This window comes from Lepus europaeus, chromosome 17 (genome assembly GCF_033115175.1).
Source record: "Lepus europaeus isolate LE1 chromosome 17, mLepTim1.pri, whole genome shotgun sequence".
In the NCBI taxonomy this organism is placed as follows: domain Eukaryota; kingdom Metazoa; phylum Chordata; class Mammalia; order Lagomorpha; family Leporidae; genus Lepus; species Lepus europaeus.
The window spans coordinates 52,454,686-52,472,574 of NC_084843.1; the positions used below are offsets into that span (position 1 = coordinate 52,454,686).

Consider the following 17,889-nt stretch of genomic DNA (forward strand, 5'->3'; position numbering starts at 1 on the left):
AATTACATTTTGATGACTGACAGAATTTATATCTGAAATATTTCCCCTTTTATAATTATAGTAATGACATGCTGAAAAGCCAACACTACTGACACGCACAGAAATTCCAGGAATGCAGCCTGATCAATGTTCTTCTGAAGAAACATAAACATAAAACTTTTTGTGAAGAAACAAACAATGTTTAGAAAACACATCTGGAAGAAACCAGGGCTCCTGGGAGAAATGGTGATTCTAAATCTGGGCAGAAAAAATTACAAGACGAACAGATAACAACTTAGTGTGTCAAACAGCAAAGAAGCTATCAAAGATTAGATCATGCCAGAAAAAGGCACAAGTTAGATTAAAGCTTTCCACTGACCAAAGATGAGACAATTTGGGCATCAAAGGAAGTAACTGAAAGATCAAAACATGAATGTATCAAAATTTAAGAGTTCAAATAAAACAACAATGATCACCTCCATAGTTGCTAGGCAATGAACTTATTTTCTTCTAAAATTTGGTAAACATAAGAAATGAGTATTTTTTTCCCTCCCCTTCCTCCACCCATTTTATTGTGGTTGTATCCAGAGGATTTATGAGGGGAAGTTCTTCTTTTTAAGAATTCTAGTTTAGAAGAAAAATGCAAGACAAATTTAGAAAGTCACTAAGTTATAATGAAATAATGAGTGATCAACAATTACTGAAACAGACAAAAGACTGACAGGAAAATTTATAATGGATGAATCGGGATAGCCACCCCTGAGCCCACTGATCAATCTTAACATTACTAAAAGTGGGGCAAGGTCTCCAAGTAGGTGATACTAAGAAATAAATTCAATAATACAGGGCATTATTGTCCTAAGAAAGAACCTGAATCAAATCAGTTCTCTAGGTCTAAGTACCAGGTTATAGGAAATACTAGGGCCAGGAAAGGATGTTAAAAACACCACAAAGATGCAATCAGCTAGATTAGGAATATGGGAAACTGTACAAGATCTTGTTTCTTCAATAAATATTGGTAATATAGACCTTGCTTAGAGTTTGAGTTCAACTACCAAATCACAAGAGGACTCTTTCAGAATTGAAGCAATTTGAATACAGTAGATGATACGCTAAGCGTTTACTTTTTATTTTAAGTGTGATACTGACGATATGGTTTCATTAAAAAGAGATAAAATACTTTTAAAAAATCTATGAGAATGAAGCATAACATACATACAGAAATCCAATCAGTAGAGCGACATGCAACGAGTACTTTGACATTAACATAGCTTAATTTTCAGAAAAGCATTTCATCTTTCCGGTAGATACTGGAATTTCAAATCACTAAAAACACTGTCACCAGACTTCCTATCTTCAAAGGAAGATATGAAGGATACCTCGGCTGGGTTAATGTCAGATGACCAAGTGTTGTTTCTGCTTCAGGATGTTTTCCCATTTACAATATAAACATATACTCCACATGCAATAATTCAAAATATCACAAATGTATAATTATGTCACCATAAACATGGTATTAGAAAACTTACAAAACAGCTGAGCTGAAGAGCAAGCACTTTTCATGATCATCCTCTTGAAGTACTGAGTGAATTTTCTTTCCTGTAGCTTTACTTAGGGATGTCTTAAGTTTCTTTGCTAGCTTCTTAGGTGTGCTGGCTATGGAGGAGTCTTCTGTACAGCAGCTATACACCTCCATCTTTATCTGAAAGTCTGGCCCTGCTTCACTGCTGAAAATGAGAGAATTCCTAACATTAGAATTGTAACTCCACAGGAGTTCAAATTACAACACCACCTTTGATGGTTTCATATCATTTAAAAATGAGCATTTTAAATAGGTTTATGTTAATACATATTAATGTGACAGAATCTCCCCATGTCATTTAGTATGTAAATGGCCTGAGAGAGTCACTACAACTTTCAAAGTATCAGCATCTAAAGAGCTAGGGCAATCTTAAATCAAAACTCAATTTAATCAATATGTACAGGCATATTAAGGAAAAAGTACACAATGCATAAGTAGCATTTTGCTATCAATGCTATTTTTCCTCATCAGCCCTTTAACACTGCTGGTTCTAAGATATTTACATTACAGGTGTCATGATTATGCCTCCAAAACAGATCCTGTGCACCTTCACCTATTTCTTGTCATAAAGATTCACCAATGCACCCCCTTCCCCATGGTTGTACCTAACAGCTATCAACAAGAGTTTGGTTACTTAAGGGGAAGAAACACAACATAAAAAACATAAAAACAGTATTAAAGGATATACTTCAAAGCACGAAATCCTTGAAGAAGGTTGCTGTCTTGGTGATCTTTGAACTATTCTCAACCTAGCATTGTGCCTAGAATGTAGAAGGCACTAGATACACATTTATTAAACCAATACACAAAGTTCTGCAGTTGTAGCTACACCCCTTTTCAGATATAATAAAATGCCTTAAGCATAAAAGATTCTGGTGGTATTTCTAACAATAAGATACGCTTAAGAGTGCAAATGTTGCCTGCAGACAGAAGATCCTTCAGCCTCAGAGGTTTTAAAAATGCAGCATAGAGTAGTTAAGTCTTAAATGGCCAATCTATAGTTTGGATAAATCCAAAGAATAACTTTCAGAAATTTTTATAGTTTATTATTTGGCAACCTTTAAACATACAGTATTCCTGGTAATGACTAACAAATGTCAATATTTAGAGGAAAACCAGAGATTCATAAATATTGAACACTTATTAAAAACAATCACCATAACAAAAAGCACATTTTTAAACATTTGGAACATTTGTCAGCAGTTATTTTTAGAACAAATTTAAAATATTTACAGAATAAAAGAAAATTATAAATCATGTGTTGTCTTCCCAAGTAACTTGTATTGTTCCTTCCCTGAAAATAAAAGTCTGATTTCTGTCTTTGTGATAAAAACAAACAGTAACAAACCAATGTGAAGCAAAGAGCCCATTAAAGGTATCATTTAGGCACAAAAAAAAAAATTTAATAGCAATAGTTGATAATGAAAACAAATGTATTCAGGTAACTAAGAAAAAAATCTTAACCTCTATAATGTAAGCATTTGAGGTGATCTTGGGGGCCCTAAATGAATTCCTTTGGTTCAATACAGCCTTCAAGAAGGCCCACATTATTGCTAATAACTCTGAACAATGCACTTTATTTTTCTGTGCTCTACAATTACTATGGGAAACTAGACTAGGAGCCACAATATAATTTGCCACAGTTGTTTTTTTTTTTTTTCCTTGAATGATTGTGAGTGGCAAAACTGTTCCTCAGAAATTTCAACTTATAGCTTAATGGCTGAAAATGGCAAAAAACATGGACATTGATATTATCCTAATATAGTTCAGTAGCTGCTAATATTTGCATATGAAGATAGTGTCTTCAAAAGTCTGAAAAAATTACAAATCCCACACTGATTTAAACCAACAGAACCTTTGAAAGGGGCCAGGAAAAACTTATGTTAGTTAAAAATGATTTCTATGGCTACCTGAGGAGTTCTCTCTGGTTCTGTATTATGACCACTATAAATTGAGCTTGTAAAAGAGCAGGCGCAATAAAAGCAGCCCTGAGAATCACCCATTTTTTTATTGTTTTGGAGTACATGAAAGAAGTACACCGTAAGAAAAAGCACACCCTGAAATCTTACCAATTTGCTTTTCCTATGGCACCACTCAGGACTATCTTATAAATAAAGTTGTTACACCATTTTAGTACTTCTGTAACTGAGTCTCCTAGACCAGATAGGACAATCTGTTTTACATCCAAACTCACTCTATATCAAATAATGTTAAATAAAACTCTATTGCATTCAAAGCTCAGTTAATAATGAAACTATAAATATTTATGAAAATTGTAAAAACTTACTGTATCCCATGAGTTAAATATTTATTGCTAATATTCATTATAGTATGTCCATTTTATTTTATATCAGAAAATTACAAATGTAGAAATGAGCTTCTTTTGAACAAAGTAATTTTCAAAACCATTTTAAACATTTAAAGATCTTAATGCTTCAAAAAGAATCAAAAGGCCCAATAATTAGACTTTATTAAAAGTAAAGGTAGAATTTGAGATTATTTTCATTCTCTGAAGCATAAAAAAATACTTACAATATGGTTACATTTTCAAAACATATATCTGTAACTGTTTTATCCACAATCACCATGTCAGTATCAAAAACTTTAGCTCCCATTTTGAGCAAACAAAAAATGGCATATCGTTGTGAACCTAGAGAAGAAAGCAACACTGTGTGAGCAAGAATGCCTGTGATAAATCATGCTTGCACTATGTTAAAATCTACATGAAAATGAAAAATACTAGCTTAAGGAATTGTTGATAGATTTTTATTTTCATATAATGTATATTGTAACCCTTAACATTCCAGAGTACCCGTTCTATACACTGTATATTATAAACCTTAATGTTTTATAGTGACTGTTCTGCAAGTATATAGTGATGCTGTAGCCAATGAGAGCACAACAATTAAACTAGGCAATGTCAAAAATAAATTTAAATATACAGGCCTCTCACCAGCCTAAAGAAACCAGCAGACTCATAAATTTTATTCCTAGAAACCTCCTGAAGCTTTAATTAATAGTGTACACACACACCATACCCCCCCTTACACACACACACATTCCTCTGTCATTTTAGTTTCCAAGTCTATTTAAGAAAAAGATGTTTTGTGTTAGAAGAGGTTAAGTGTACGCACATTAACAACAGCAAAACATTTTCCACCAAACTAAAAGCAAGGGAGGAAACCACAATAAAACAATAGAAAGTAGACATGGGAACACAAAAAAACATAGCTGCTGGGCCTTTTAATTTGGTGATGTTTTAAAAAGTATTAGGTGATTAAAGGGCTAAACCCTCATTATTGAGAAAATGTAGCTCTTCAGAAAAACTTATTCTCTATAGTAATCAGAAAGATTTACTTAATTCCCATATGCATTCCTTTGAAAAGTAAATTATATTTCCTAATTGAATAACAAACACTAACCTGATTTTAAATTCTTCATATAAAACTCATTATGCTCAATATGATTCAGTTTTTAAAGTATGAGGAACAAAGCTATCACAATAGACAAGAAAGATACAGGATTATCATATCTTTTCTGCTTTTTCTCTAACAACTAGAAATCATTTGAGGTTAATTTCCATGACCTAAGCAATACATGGATTTCTGAAGAATATATAAGGCCACAAAAATGCTGAAGCAAAAAAAAAAAATTCAGATCAAGTTAAAAATCTTTCCTTATTAGAGCCTGTTAAAAAATCTGAAGTAACAAAATAAGGCAGCAAAGACCTCCCAGATACTGGTCAAATGAAAAAATCTTGCTTTTATCTTCATTCCTTAAATATTTTCTTTTGTTCCATACTTCCCTCCCTCCTTTTCCCCATCCTGAACCCATTACTATCTTTGCACAGGTTGCTATCAATAATTATACATAACTAGATAGGTAATATCTTCATTCATCAAAGAGATAGCAACACATTTATACTAAAAATCAGAAACAACAAACAGCTCAGCAAGATTCTGCCAATTCTGTCAAATGACATTAGTTTATTTAAGTGTGGAAGCAGTCTCTTTTCTCAGACAAAAATTTACTATAAAGAAAAAAGTTCAATTACAAACTAAAATTATACATACGTTCTTTATTGCTGAAGTGATCAGAGTCTTTCCACATTAATGGTATTCGAATATCTACAAAGGAGGAGAAATAAGAAGTAATAATTTTGGTAATTTCTAATTTTCATGGTGACAGGAACCTCTGAATTCCATATTATATTATGACTATCAAAGCCAAAGTAAAATTTTATTCAACAATGCATCTTCTAGTTGCTGGTTTATTGTTTGCACTTTCAAAATAATTTTAGAAGCATTTATTTATTTATTTGAAAGGCGGAGTTATAGAGAAAGAGGGAGACAGCCACTCCCCAAATGACCAACATGGGCCAGGCTGAAAGGAGGAGCCAGGAACTCCACCCACGTCTCCCAAATGGGTAAAAAGGGCCAAAGCACCAGGACCATTTTCTGTTGCTTTCCCAGTCACATTAGCAAGAAGCTGGATCAGAGGTGGAACAGCCAGGACTTGAACCGGCACTGAGACGATGCCAGCATCATAGGTGGTAGCTGAACCTACTGGTCCACAAAGCTGGCCCTGGTTTGCACTTTTAAAAGTTATTTAGGCAAAATGTTCAGGTACGTGAAGTAAAAATATATTCTTATAAAAACAACTGTTCTAGCTCCAGGTACAAATCTCTTCCTCATTGGTTTATGATGTCATCTTTGTTACATATACCATTCTGGCAATATATTTTACAGATTTAGTCAAATAATTTATCAATTACTGTCTACCCTAATGCCAACATCTTACTATTATAACTATTATATCTTCATATTTTACTATTTGTTAGAAATATTTCCTTTTGAAAGCATCTCATTCTAATCCAGTAATTTCTTTATATTGATTTTAAAGCATTATATCAAAATCCCTCCCCCCAACTCCCTGGATATTTAGTATTCTGTTACCCAAATTTATCTTGGGTACTAGTAACTTATGTCTTTATGTAGACTAGCAAAATATATCTAATATATTTGCCACTACATTCTTACTAAGTTACTCTTAGATATTTAACAGCGCTTTGTTTTAATAAAGGAGACCTCTTCTGTTTTCTTTCGTAAAGGGTCTCTTTTTTGCCATCATATTTTCCAATTAGTCACTAATGGTTTTGAAAGAAAGAAATGTCTACCTTTTGTAGATTTATCTTGAATCCAGCCACTTTTACTGAATTCTTTATTAGTTAAGTAGTGTTTTAGTAAATACCCTCAGGTTTTACACGTCTGCAACCCATTATCTTCAAATAGTACTCAATTTGTCTATTTCAAGAGGTTCATCTTTTATTCTTAATTCCTGCATTAGCTAGGATTTCTAAAGTGTTAAATTATATTGATATAATAGACATTGTTATTTTGTTCTTGATTTTAATGGAAACGCCTTCATCGTTGTATAATTATGACTTGGTTGATGTCCAGTCAAAGAGCCCTCTTCTTCTTGCTTGACCACAGTTGCTGACTCACTTCAGTTCCCAGCTGTTCCTGTACACAGCTGTTCTTGCTCAGTGAGGGTGGCATTTAACTATCTACGCTGTCATGGAAGGAACACAGACCCCGACTTTCTTTGCTATACACATGGCCTAAGAGTCTTCCCCTTTCCTGTGTCAGCTCCCCCAGAGCTGATGGTGGTTATTACCGGTTTCCCAAGTGGACACGTACTATGCAGACAGCAAAACATGCGTAACCCATTAACTGCATTTCTTAATTCTGCCTCAAATGATAAAAGTTCTTTCTAGATTTCTGCAAATGGTTGACTCAGTTTGTGTATACTGCCCTCATCTTTGTCTTTTTTCTAATGTCTTCATTGATACTTTCATGGTAAACTGAGAGAGCCACAATAAGATGGCTAAGTTGACCTATCAGGTCCTGAAAGTTTGTTTATCATTTTCAAAAATAAAAAACTTAGGCATTGAGTGAATCGCTTTGTTTTAATCATGGAATTAGTACTCAGTAAAAAAGCTGAGACAATTATCACAATGTAATTATTTAGTGTTCAGCAGAAACAATCAGGAAAAATTTGCTATTCTTATAAACATCTGGCCAGTAAGTTGTAAAACTGTAAGTGAAAATCCAGCCCTCTGCAGACTATCAGTGCAATCTCAGAAACATTATGCAACTTTGGTGCAAATATTCATTTTGGCCAAAACAAATTCATATTTTCATCCCAGTGTCAAAATAAAACAGAATTATCAAAGTGAATTTGTAGTTTATTTTCTTTGTTTTTGCAAATATACTGACAAGATATAATTAAGTCTAGGCAAAGATGAAAAGAAATTACATATGTATCCCATCTTCTGAGAGTTCCATTTTCTTAATTTAATTTAAAATTAACTTTTGTAAAGAAAAAAACACATGCAGAAGTACGCTCTATTTTTACGTGTATTTGTGGTCAGAAAAATTTTTTTCTTTTACTTTAATGCTTTTACTTAAGCCTCCTTTTAAATGTACAGTTAATTCTAATATGGTAAATTGCTACAGTACATAAACTATTATGAAATGACAATAAATGTTGACTCTGACATTTGAGTCTTCAACATCAATTTAACAGAGCTTGCTTGTTTATTGAGTAGCACCATTTTAAAAGCAAGAAAGAGTATTATGTTTAATTATTTTTAGAAAATCCTCTTTAAAAATCTGTACTATTTTATCTATTTACATTAAAATGTATAGAACATAGTAAACAATTACAATGCAAAAATATTCTATCAGCAAAAAGACAAGAAGTGTTTTATGTCTGTCATAACTGGAAAGATAAAAACATGAATATAAATAACAGAATTGTACATAGTTCAATTATTTTTCTGAAGAATTTTTGATTTAGCTGAGATCAATTTCGCTTATTTAAGTCAAATTATGTCCTATGTAAAATGCAGGCCTATCCTTCTTGTAGGATAATCTTCGGTTACCCATAAAAACATTACTGAAAACAGTTCACTGGTGACAGGGCCTGAAATGTAGCAGCAGACTCCCTAATTCAAGGCTTTTGGCCAACGAAATAAAGCAGTCCTTACTTAAGGACTGATGGAGGTATATACTGTTGTTTCCAAAATGCACTGATGAGATAATATTTGCAGAAGTGCATTATCTAAATGGTGAACACATGAGTCAGCCATGTATTCACAGCAATCTGTGGCATCTCCAAGCCATTGTCTTAGCTTCCCTACTTTGGAGAAACTGAGACTACACAGCATAAGTGCCATCTAGTGGTAAAAGGTCTCCTAACTGTACTAGGAATTCAGAGAAAGGAAACATTACTTCAAGCTGCAGTTAACAGAGAAGGTTTCATAGATAAGCAAACAGATCTTAAAGAAAATATAGTTATTTTATGAGTTAAGCGCGTGTTGGAAGCATGGAGTAAGTTGATAAGGCAAGGAAAGAAATGTCTGCCTAGAGCAGATGGCTTTTGGGGTAGTGGAAGAGATGGCTGGAAAAACAAGGAGTTGGAATGGAAGACAAAGGGGGTTGGGCCCAGAGGGAGGGAGGAGTTTGGTCTTTACCCTGCCAGCAACAAAGAACAGAGATCCAAACAATAAATATCCAGTAAGCAATTACAATGTGCCAAGTGCTGTGCTAGCTTCTGAGTGTAAAGTGATGAACAAAATAAACACGGCTCCAATCCCCATGGAACTTCTGGCCTAGCCAAACATTAAAAACATTACTAAAGCTTCTGAGCAGAAAAGGAATGGACAACAAAAGGAATTGAGTTACAGCCCAGATGGATCATGGACAGCCAAGTCACTAACCTCCGAGTCTGTAGAAAGACTGTACAGGCTTCAGGAGGAGAAAACTATATAATACAGGTGACACATAGTACAGGTGAAACATTTCAGAAACTGTAAAGTCCTACACAGAAATAGAGCATAATGAGGCAAACAGTGTTTGAGAACAAATATTCTGATAGAGATATAAAGAATAAAATGAAGAGAATGGAAGAAATAAAACAAAACCAATCAACTCTGGCTAAATCATAAAAATTTTTCAGCAATATAAAACATACCTGATATGGCAATCTTTCCTTTACATGCTGTTCTTTCTTTATTTTCAAAATTCACATCACTGTCAAAACAAAAAAACCTTATATAAAAGAGGCCTTTTCTAAAAAGCAGTAATTTTAAGTCTTTCACTAGGGCCCAAATACTAAAAACAGACACATACCTATGAATAATAATGATTTCCAGTTATTGTAAATTATTTGACACAAACTTCAAGATGTTTAATCAACAGCTAGCTAGTTTTAAGAGAAATGTATAAAGCCATTCTCTTTGACTTTTGTATAAATTTCATATTCCCTGATGATTACATTCTAGTTATTCTACAATGAAAACTTTTTGTGATCACTTGCATTCATAAACAGGATGTGCAATATTTGGCCAATATCTAGAAGTATAATACCCTGGATCACTACTTCATAAATAACATTTTTTGCTTAGTACACTTAGTGGCCTAAGAAAGTTAATCTACTTTCCAATCACTTAACTATGCAGGGGTACTGTACCTTTATCCAACCTGTCAAATAACCAAAAATAACTTTCTACTATATATTTACATGAGATTAATATCATTAATATTTCATTGCCCTAAAATTCCAAAGAACTAAGTATATGATAAGGCAAACAATAAAGTAAGGTGGAAAAGGACAGAAATGGTACAGTAAGGAAATAAAATACGGAAAATATCTTAATGACAATATGCAGAAAGTTTCAAAGGACTGGCATTGTGGTGTTAGTGGGTAATACCACTGCCTTCAGTGCCAACGTCCCTTATGAGTGCCGGGTTCGAGATCCAGCTGCTCCACTGCCAATTCAGCTCCCTACTGGTGTGTGTCTAGGAACGCAGTGGAAGATGGGCCATGGGAAACCTGGAGGAGGCTCTTGGCTCCTGGCATCAGATTAGCCCAACTCTAGACATTAAGGCTGATTGGAGAGTGACCTAATGGATAGAGGATTTCTCTCTCTCTCTACCTTTCAAATGAATAAATAAATCTTTTTAAAGAAAGGTTTCAAGAGAAACTCTGGGAATATAAAATACTTCCAAATCTGACTTAAAAAAAAAAAAAAGATTTATTTGAAAGGCAGAGTTAGAGAGAAGCAAAGGCAGACAAAGGGAGAGAGAGAGGTCTTCCAACCACTGGTTCACTCTCCAAATGGCCTCAACAGCTGTTGAGGGATGATCCGATGCCAGGAACCAGGAGCTTCTTCCAGGTCTCCAATGTGTGTGCAGGGGCACAAGGACTTGGGCCATCTTCCACTGCTTTCCCAGGCCATAGCAGAGAGCTGGATCGAAAGAGGGGCAGCTGGAACTTGAACAGCAACTTATATGGGAGGCCGGCACCGCAGTTGGTGGCTTTATCATCTACTTCACAGCACCAGCCACCAAATTCAACTTTCTAACCTACTACCACTATATAAGGAAAAAAAAAAAAAAAGCCTTTCAAATGGTTATCTCTTATTAGATCAAGACAATCTCATCCTTAAGTATCCCCCCAATCGCCTATCTCCTAATCACCTATGTTTACAGATCAGCATTCTATTTCCAAGGCAGTAGTTCTAGGAATATTCTCAGTATATTTTTTTGTCCCTATTCAATTTGGCTGGCTAATTAACTGCCAGATAATTTAATTAGGCACTTCAAACGTGCAGTAAGATGGAAACTTTCCATTTGAATTCTGTATGAGTCTAAGAGAGCTTTTGGAGAAAGACTGGGTAGGAGTTTAAAGTGGGAAATCATCTAACAATTTTCAGAAAAAAATGATACCAACTCCATGCTTAAACAGACTTGTCAAAAAGACTATCTAGATATTCACTATTGTACACCCAAATATGAAAACAAAATATATCTTGTTTATTTAAACTCCCTTACTGGATTATAATTTAAGTATTATAATTTACTGATGTACTTAAGTTGTTAAGTTTATATGGAGACATTTACATGGTATTTATAGAACCACACATTAGTATGACTTCAAAAATGCAGCAGATTTAAAGCTGTACATTCTCAGCATCCCATCTAGACAAGGATGGTATGATCTCACTCACATGTGGAATCTTACAAAGGTGATCTCCTAGAAGCTGAGAGTATGATCAGGGTTACCAGACGCTGGGGAGAGAAGGGGGAAGGAGGAAAGGTACCAGTACTAGGCTACAGTTGGATAGGAGCAAGAAGTAAAATGTTCTAGTGTTCTACTTCATTGTAAGGTGACCACAGATAATGGCTAATGTATTGTATATTATTCTTAAAAAAAAAAAAAAAGCTAAAGAAAGGAATATGAATGTTTTTACCATATGAAATCATAAATGAGACAGATACTTTAGCCTGATTTGGACATCACACAATGTATACGTGTGTCAAAGCATTGTAACAGCAACCCCATAAATGTGTATAATTTTATCTAATTATGTTCACATCTAGTATATAACTAGGACATTCACTCAGTGAAAAACAGAAATACTCCTTGATTATTTCAAAATGTTTCATTGAATCACAAATGTTTAAGTCAAATTCAACATTAAAATTTACTTGTCATGTTGGAAAACATTACTTATTTGCTCATCCTAGAGTGAAAAGTTTGACTATCAGACATTTGGTGAAACAATATACTGAAAAGACCAGTAGAAATCAAACACAAATATTAATTAAAAAAAAAAAAGCACAAGAAATACTATATACATTTAGTTGGTATTTGAAATATTTTTAAAAACACCTTATATGTAAGCAATGTGTAAAATAAATTCTTAAAACACTTATTTAACTGAAAAAAAATACAAGAGTTCTAATATGATGAGTAACTTAAGTATTACAGAATAGATTATGGATTGTGTAAAGTTCACATGCATTAGATATTATTAAATTGGATTAAATTTGAGGCTTTGGCAGGCAAGTGAAAATTCTGAAATATGAGAAACACAAAAAGTAAACTTGCTGACTATTTATCTGCCCCCACCCCAAGGCTTCCCCCCTCCAAACTGCTCAACCACCTGGCAGAGAACAGCTTTCTCTCCTGCAATTGTAAATCACTTGTATGGACATTCCCAGGACTGGTTGCAAATTTATGATATATAAATTTTATCTACAATATAAATACAATTAACCATATCATCTCATAGAATTGTCCGCCTTTAAAAAAAGAGAAGAACTAAAGTAGTTTAGCCTCAATTTTCTAAAGAAAATTAGTAATGTCTTTCTAAAGCTAGAATTAGTTTCAATTCAAATAATTCCCAAAACTGTTATTTAGGGTGCTAAAATGTGATGTTTTTCTCATTTTCCAAATTGTGAATAAAATTGTTAAACATTATCTGTTTAATAATGTGCTACTGTAGCTAATAGTTTGTTAGAGTTAAATAAATCCTTGTTTGGAAATCTGCAATGTGAATGCCAGTTCTGAATGCTACAACTAGAGGGCCAGTCCCAGAAAGAGCAAATAACCACAGAATTACCAGAACAAAGCACAACTAAACAAGAGAGCACCTGACTCACAGGAACCCTGTGTACAGCATTATTTTGGTGAGGTTTTATAAGTGCTAATTTAACAGACAAACATAGAAAAGACAAATCCTTCATTTTATTACTTATATTTGTGCATGTAGGTAAATAAAATGACCAACAGAGGGTGCCAATTTGCCATTTTGTTGCCCAAAACTGTATGATCATTGACTTGTGTAAATACAGATCATCTTATTTTATATTGTTCCATATGGAAATCTAAAATAGCATTTCTTTGCCAAGATTAACAAGTTATAATGAGAAATAGAACAATCATGGAAATACTTTATTTTTTTATTATTGAAATACTACTTTTAAATGGGATCCTATTATTTAAGATTATAAAACCTTTCCCCTCTTATACAAATAAGTGAAAACTAAAACTCAGAAATGCTTAGCATAAAATTTTAAGCCATCCTAAAACTATGTGGTGTAAAATAGCTTCATAAATGCATTAAACTGGGAAGATGAGCTTTCTACTCCAAATGTGACATGAGCTCTTTTCAACAGACATCACACTACAGAGTTTCAGAAATAAAATTAGTAATCTCTTTAAATACATGGTTTATTATAGAACTACTGAGTACATAATTTTCACTTCCAGCCTACAGTTTTTTTCTTTTACATTATAGAACATAAACAATAAAGTAGGAAACTAGAGCATAAGAAACACTTATGTAATCACATAAAATTTATGAAGTTACTTTGGTACTATTAAAATTCACAATTATGTTGAATGACATATAATTCAGTCTTATAAATAACTGATTAGTATTATATTTATAAAGCCAAATAAAGCTTTTCAGAAGTTAGGTCAAGAGACGAATGGGTGAGGGTGTGGGGCAAGTCTTGGATGGAGGACAAATAGATGGCATCACTATCAAAACATAAGCTCTGAGAGAATAGGGTTTTAATGGCATATCTGTTTGGTTCACTGCTGTACTGATGGTGCCTAGTACATAACTCAGTATCTTCAAAGGCTTTTAAGGATGGCTGAATAAAATAAGGATAGGGTCATTTTTATGGAACGTGTGATAGATCTGGACTTTTCAGTTTTAGGTTTGGGTTTTATATGTTAGTAACTAGATGTTACTGAGTTGCTATTGACCTTAGCTTCAACCTTCTTATCTGCAAAATGGGGAGGACATCTACTTATCTCACAAACCTACTGAATGAATAACTACATGTATTCTCCATTCTTTCAACTGTTACACAAGTACAAGGATTACTTTAGGAGGGCTAGCGCTGTGGCGTAGCAGGTAAAGCCGCCGCCTGTGGTGCTGGCATCCCATATGTGCTCCAGCTTGAGTCCTGACTGCTCTACTTCTGATCCAGCTCTCTGCTATAGCCTAGGAAAGCAGTAGAAGATAGCCCAAGTGCTTAGGCCCCTGCACCTTCATGGGAGACCCTGAAGAAGCTCTTGGCTCCTAGCTTCAGATCGGCTCAGCTCCAGCCATTGCGGCCGCTTGGGGAGTAAACCAGCAGATGGAAGACCTCTCTCTTTCTGCGTAACTCTGACTTTCAAGTAAATAATAAATATATAAAGAAAAAAAAGAATTACTTTAGGAATGTTTATATTTTTGGTCTCAGTATTTAGCATGCAGCTTGTGTAGAAGAAGCACCAAACTGTTTGTTGAAGTGATCAGAGGATGACTTCCCAGTTCTGGTAAAATAATGGAAATCATCTAAACCAGATTCTCTCAACACTTCCTACAAAGGCTTTTGGTTTAACAAGGAAAGCAAATAAAATCACCTGTAGCCCACACCAACAGCATAACCAAAAAGGAGGGACTACTACAAACATCAATGTACACATTAAAGGAGAAACTAACATCCGAAACTATCACAACCAGCTCCTGGGGTTCCTACTGAAATAGGTGAGCACTGTACAATACAGGTAAAACCAACTTAGAATCTCCCCTGCAGGAGGAAAGGACAGGCCTAAGAACTGGTGGATACCACAGCACCAGTTCCCGAGGAATTGAAAAGAAGGACTCCAAAAGTTATTTGGTCCAAAACTTGTTGGTCTTGTGGAAAGAAGAGGAAGACAACGGTGTAAGGAGGGTGGGGCGGAGGAAGAACAGGAGGTCTGGCATGAGAAAACAGAAAGAAGTTATTAAAGTCAAAACCCCTAAGAAACAAAATAGTATCATTTAATAAGGAAACAGCTCTCATGATTTTAATAACAGAAAACATGCTTGAAACCAGTAAGCCCTTCACAGCAATTGCACACCCCTAATCCCAGTCACTTGGTCTAGGAAAACTCTACATATTTCATTAGAGACAAACAAAGAAACTGATACCCACAAAAAGCGTCTATAAATAAAACAATCAAAACCCTTCAGCTATTAAAAACAGTCTACTGGGGCTGGTTCCGTGGCCCAGGTTAAGCCGCCTGTGGTACTAGCAACCCGTATGGGTGCTGTTCTAGTCCCGGCTGCTCCTCTTCCAATTCAGCTCTCTGCTGTGTCCTGGGAAAGCAACAGAAGATGGCTCAAGTGATTGGACCCCTGCATCTGTATGGGAGACCTGGAAGAAGCTCCTGGCTACTGGCTTCGGATCAGCGCAGCTCCGGCCGTTGCGGCCATCTGAGGAGTGAACCAACGGAAGGAAGACCTTTCTCTCTGTCTCTCCTTCTCATTGTCTGTAACTCTACCTCTCAAGTAAATAAATAAAATCTTAAAAAAAAAAAAAAAAAAAAAGTCTACCAACCCCACCTCCAAAAAATATGAAGTAACAAAGGGCTGGCATTGTGGTGCTTCAGGTTAAGGCAATGCTTTTAACACCGACATCACATATTAGAGCATCAGTTGAGTCCTCACCACTCTGCTTCCAGTCCATCTCCCTTCTAATGTACCTAGGAAAGTAGCAGAAGGTGGACCAAGTACTTGGGCCCCTGCCACCCACGTGGGAGACCTAGATGGAGTTCCAGACTCCTGGCTTCAGCCTGGCCCTGCTCCAGCTGTTGCACCATTTGGGGAGTGAACCAATGGATGGAAGATCACTCTCATTCTCTCTGTCACTCTGCCTTTCAAATAAATAAGTAAATAAATCCTTAAAAAATACATAAAGTAACAAAATCTGTAACACAATACTTCAAAGGAATTAAGTGCAGTTAAACAAATTTTGCAAATCTGAAAGAAACCAGGAATCTGAAATCTAAAGCCTCAGACTAGGAAAGAATAAACAATAGGCAGATATTTAAAGAGAGGAAAGAAAAACATCATTCTGAAATGAACATTAAAATATAAGATGCCCAAAGATAAACAGACAAAAGTATACTAAGGGATACACATAGTGGATGGGAATAAAAAGAATCAAAAACCAAAACTGAAAGTGTTAAAGGATCAGAAAGATTTACGACAGGCCAGGAAGATCCAACTTAGGTGTAACTGAAGTTATAAGAAAACCCAAATAATAAGATAGAATTAGCACTTTATTCCAGAATCCAGGAAAACTTTATGAACATAAAAGAAACAAATCTGCACACCAAAAGAGTCCCAAATGAGCCAAATGGTCGATCATATACATATCCCAGTAACATGATCAGACTTTAAGATGAAGAAAACTACTTTCAGTCTCCATGCAGAAAAACCAAATCATTCACAAAATAAAACTGAACATTAGATTTTTTTAATAACATGTTAACCACAGGCAAGGTTTTCAAGAAACTCAAGGAAAAGTGTTGGCCAAGGATTTTCTAGCTAGCCAGCTATCCTTTAAGAAACAACACTAAAGAAAACCAAACATGAAAAGTTGTGAAGAAAACTCATGTACAGAATCTACTAGCTGATGATTTTAGAAAGTACAATGTGCCACATTTTCAGATTGGTTCTTGTTTTCTAGAATGAATATAAGAAACACAATTTCAAAGAAAGATAAAAATGGGCCAAGATATATCAAACAAATGCAAACAATAAGAAAGCAGAACATGTGATCCTATCAAGCAAGGTAGAATTCAGGTCCAAAGCTTTACACACCATAACAATAACAACTAAAGGGTACTTTATAATGCTAAAGGCTGCAGCTGACAATGGATATATAAGAAGGTCCTAATGTACCAAATGTTACACCGTGTCCTCATAAAACAAAAGGTTTAGGAGATCTAAGGATAAAGAGAACAGAGCCTTAGTAACAAAAAATCTTAACAATTTCTTTCAACACAATTCAAATGATCAAAAAATAAGTAGGCTATAGAAGAACTCTAAGCCATAAAAATGTCTATTGAACACATGCACCAAACTTTATATCCCAATAAAAAGAAATTTAACTTCAAAGCCAATGGAACAGTCCTGAAAATGGACCATAGTGAGTCATAAAGAATACCTCAAGATATTCCATATATCAGAAATAATTTGATCAAGATACAACTAGCTGAATTCCTCTTTTTGTGATGGCACAGTAGCTCATACTTAAGAAATTCTCCCACAGAAAACATGAAATCTAAAAAAATATATATATTTTAAAAACAACTAGCTGGGGCCAGTGTTGTGGTACAGTGGGTTAAGCCATTGCCTGTGCTGCTTTCATCTTGTGTGAGCACAGGTTCAAAACCTGGATGCTCTACTTCCAATCCAGCTCCCTGCTCGCGTGCCTGAGAAAGCAGAAGAAGATGGCCCAACTATTCAGGCCCCTGCCTCTCACATGGGAGACCTTGATGGAGTTCCAGGATCTTGACTTGGAGTCATTTGGGAAGCAAACTAGTAAATGGAAGATCTCTCTCTGACTCTCTTTCTCTCTGTAACTCTGCCTTTCACATAAATAAATAAATCTTTAAAAAGCTTTTTTTAAAAACCCACACAACTATCT

General features: G+C 34.8%; 1 protein-coding gene across 3 annotated transcripts in view; it reads right to left on the bottom strand.

The window, feature by feature from the left end:
• RTKN2 (rhotekin 2) overlaps positions 1–17,889 on the bottom strand; it is a 71,685-nt gene that overhangs the window by 40,867 nt on the left and 12,929 nt on the right. For 2 of the 3 annotated variants that reach the window (XM_062214737.1, XM_062214739.1), the window contains exons 3-6: positions 9,599–9,657; positions 5,635–5,688; positions 4,094–4,211; positions 1,509–1,706 (exon numbers count right to left, since the gene is read on the bottom strand). In XM_062214737.1, coding sequence (XP_062070721.1) covers positions 1,509–1,706; positions 4,094–4,211; positions 5,635–5,688; positions 9,599–9,657 — 429 coding nt within the window. The remainder of the gene's footprint in view (positions 1–1,508; positions 1,707–4,093; positions 4,212–5,634; positions 5,689–9,598; positions 9,658–17,889) is intronic. The other variant, XM_062214738.1, reaches the window with a different exon arrangement.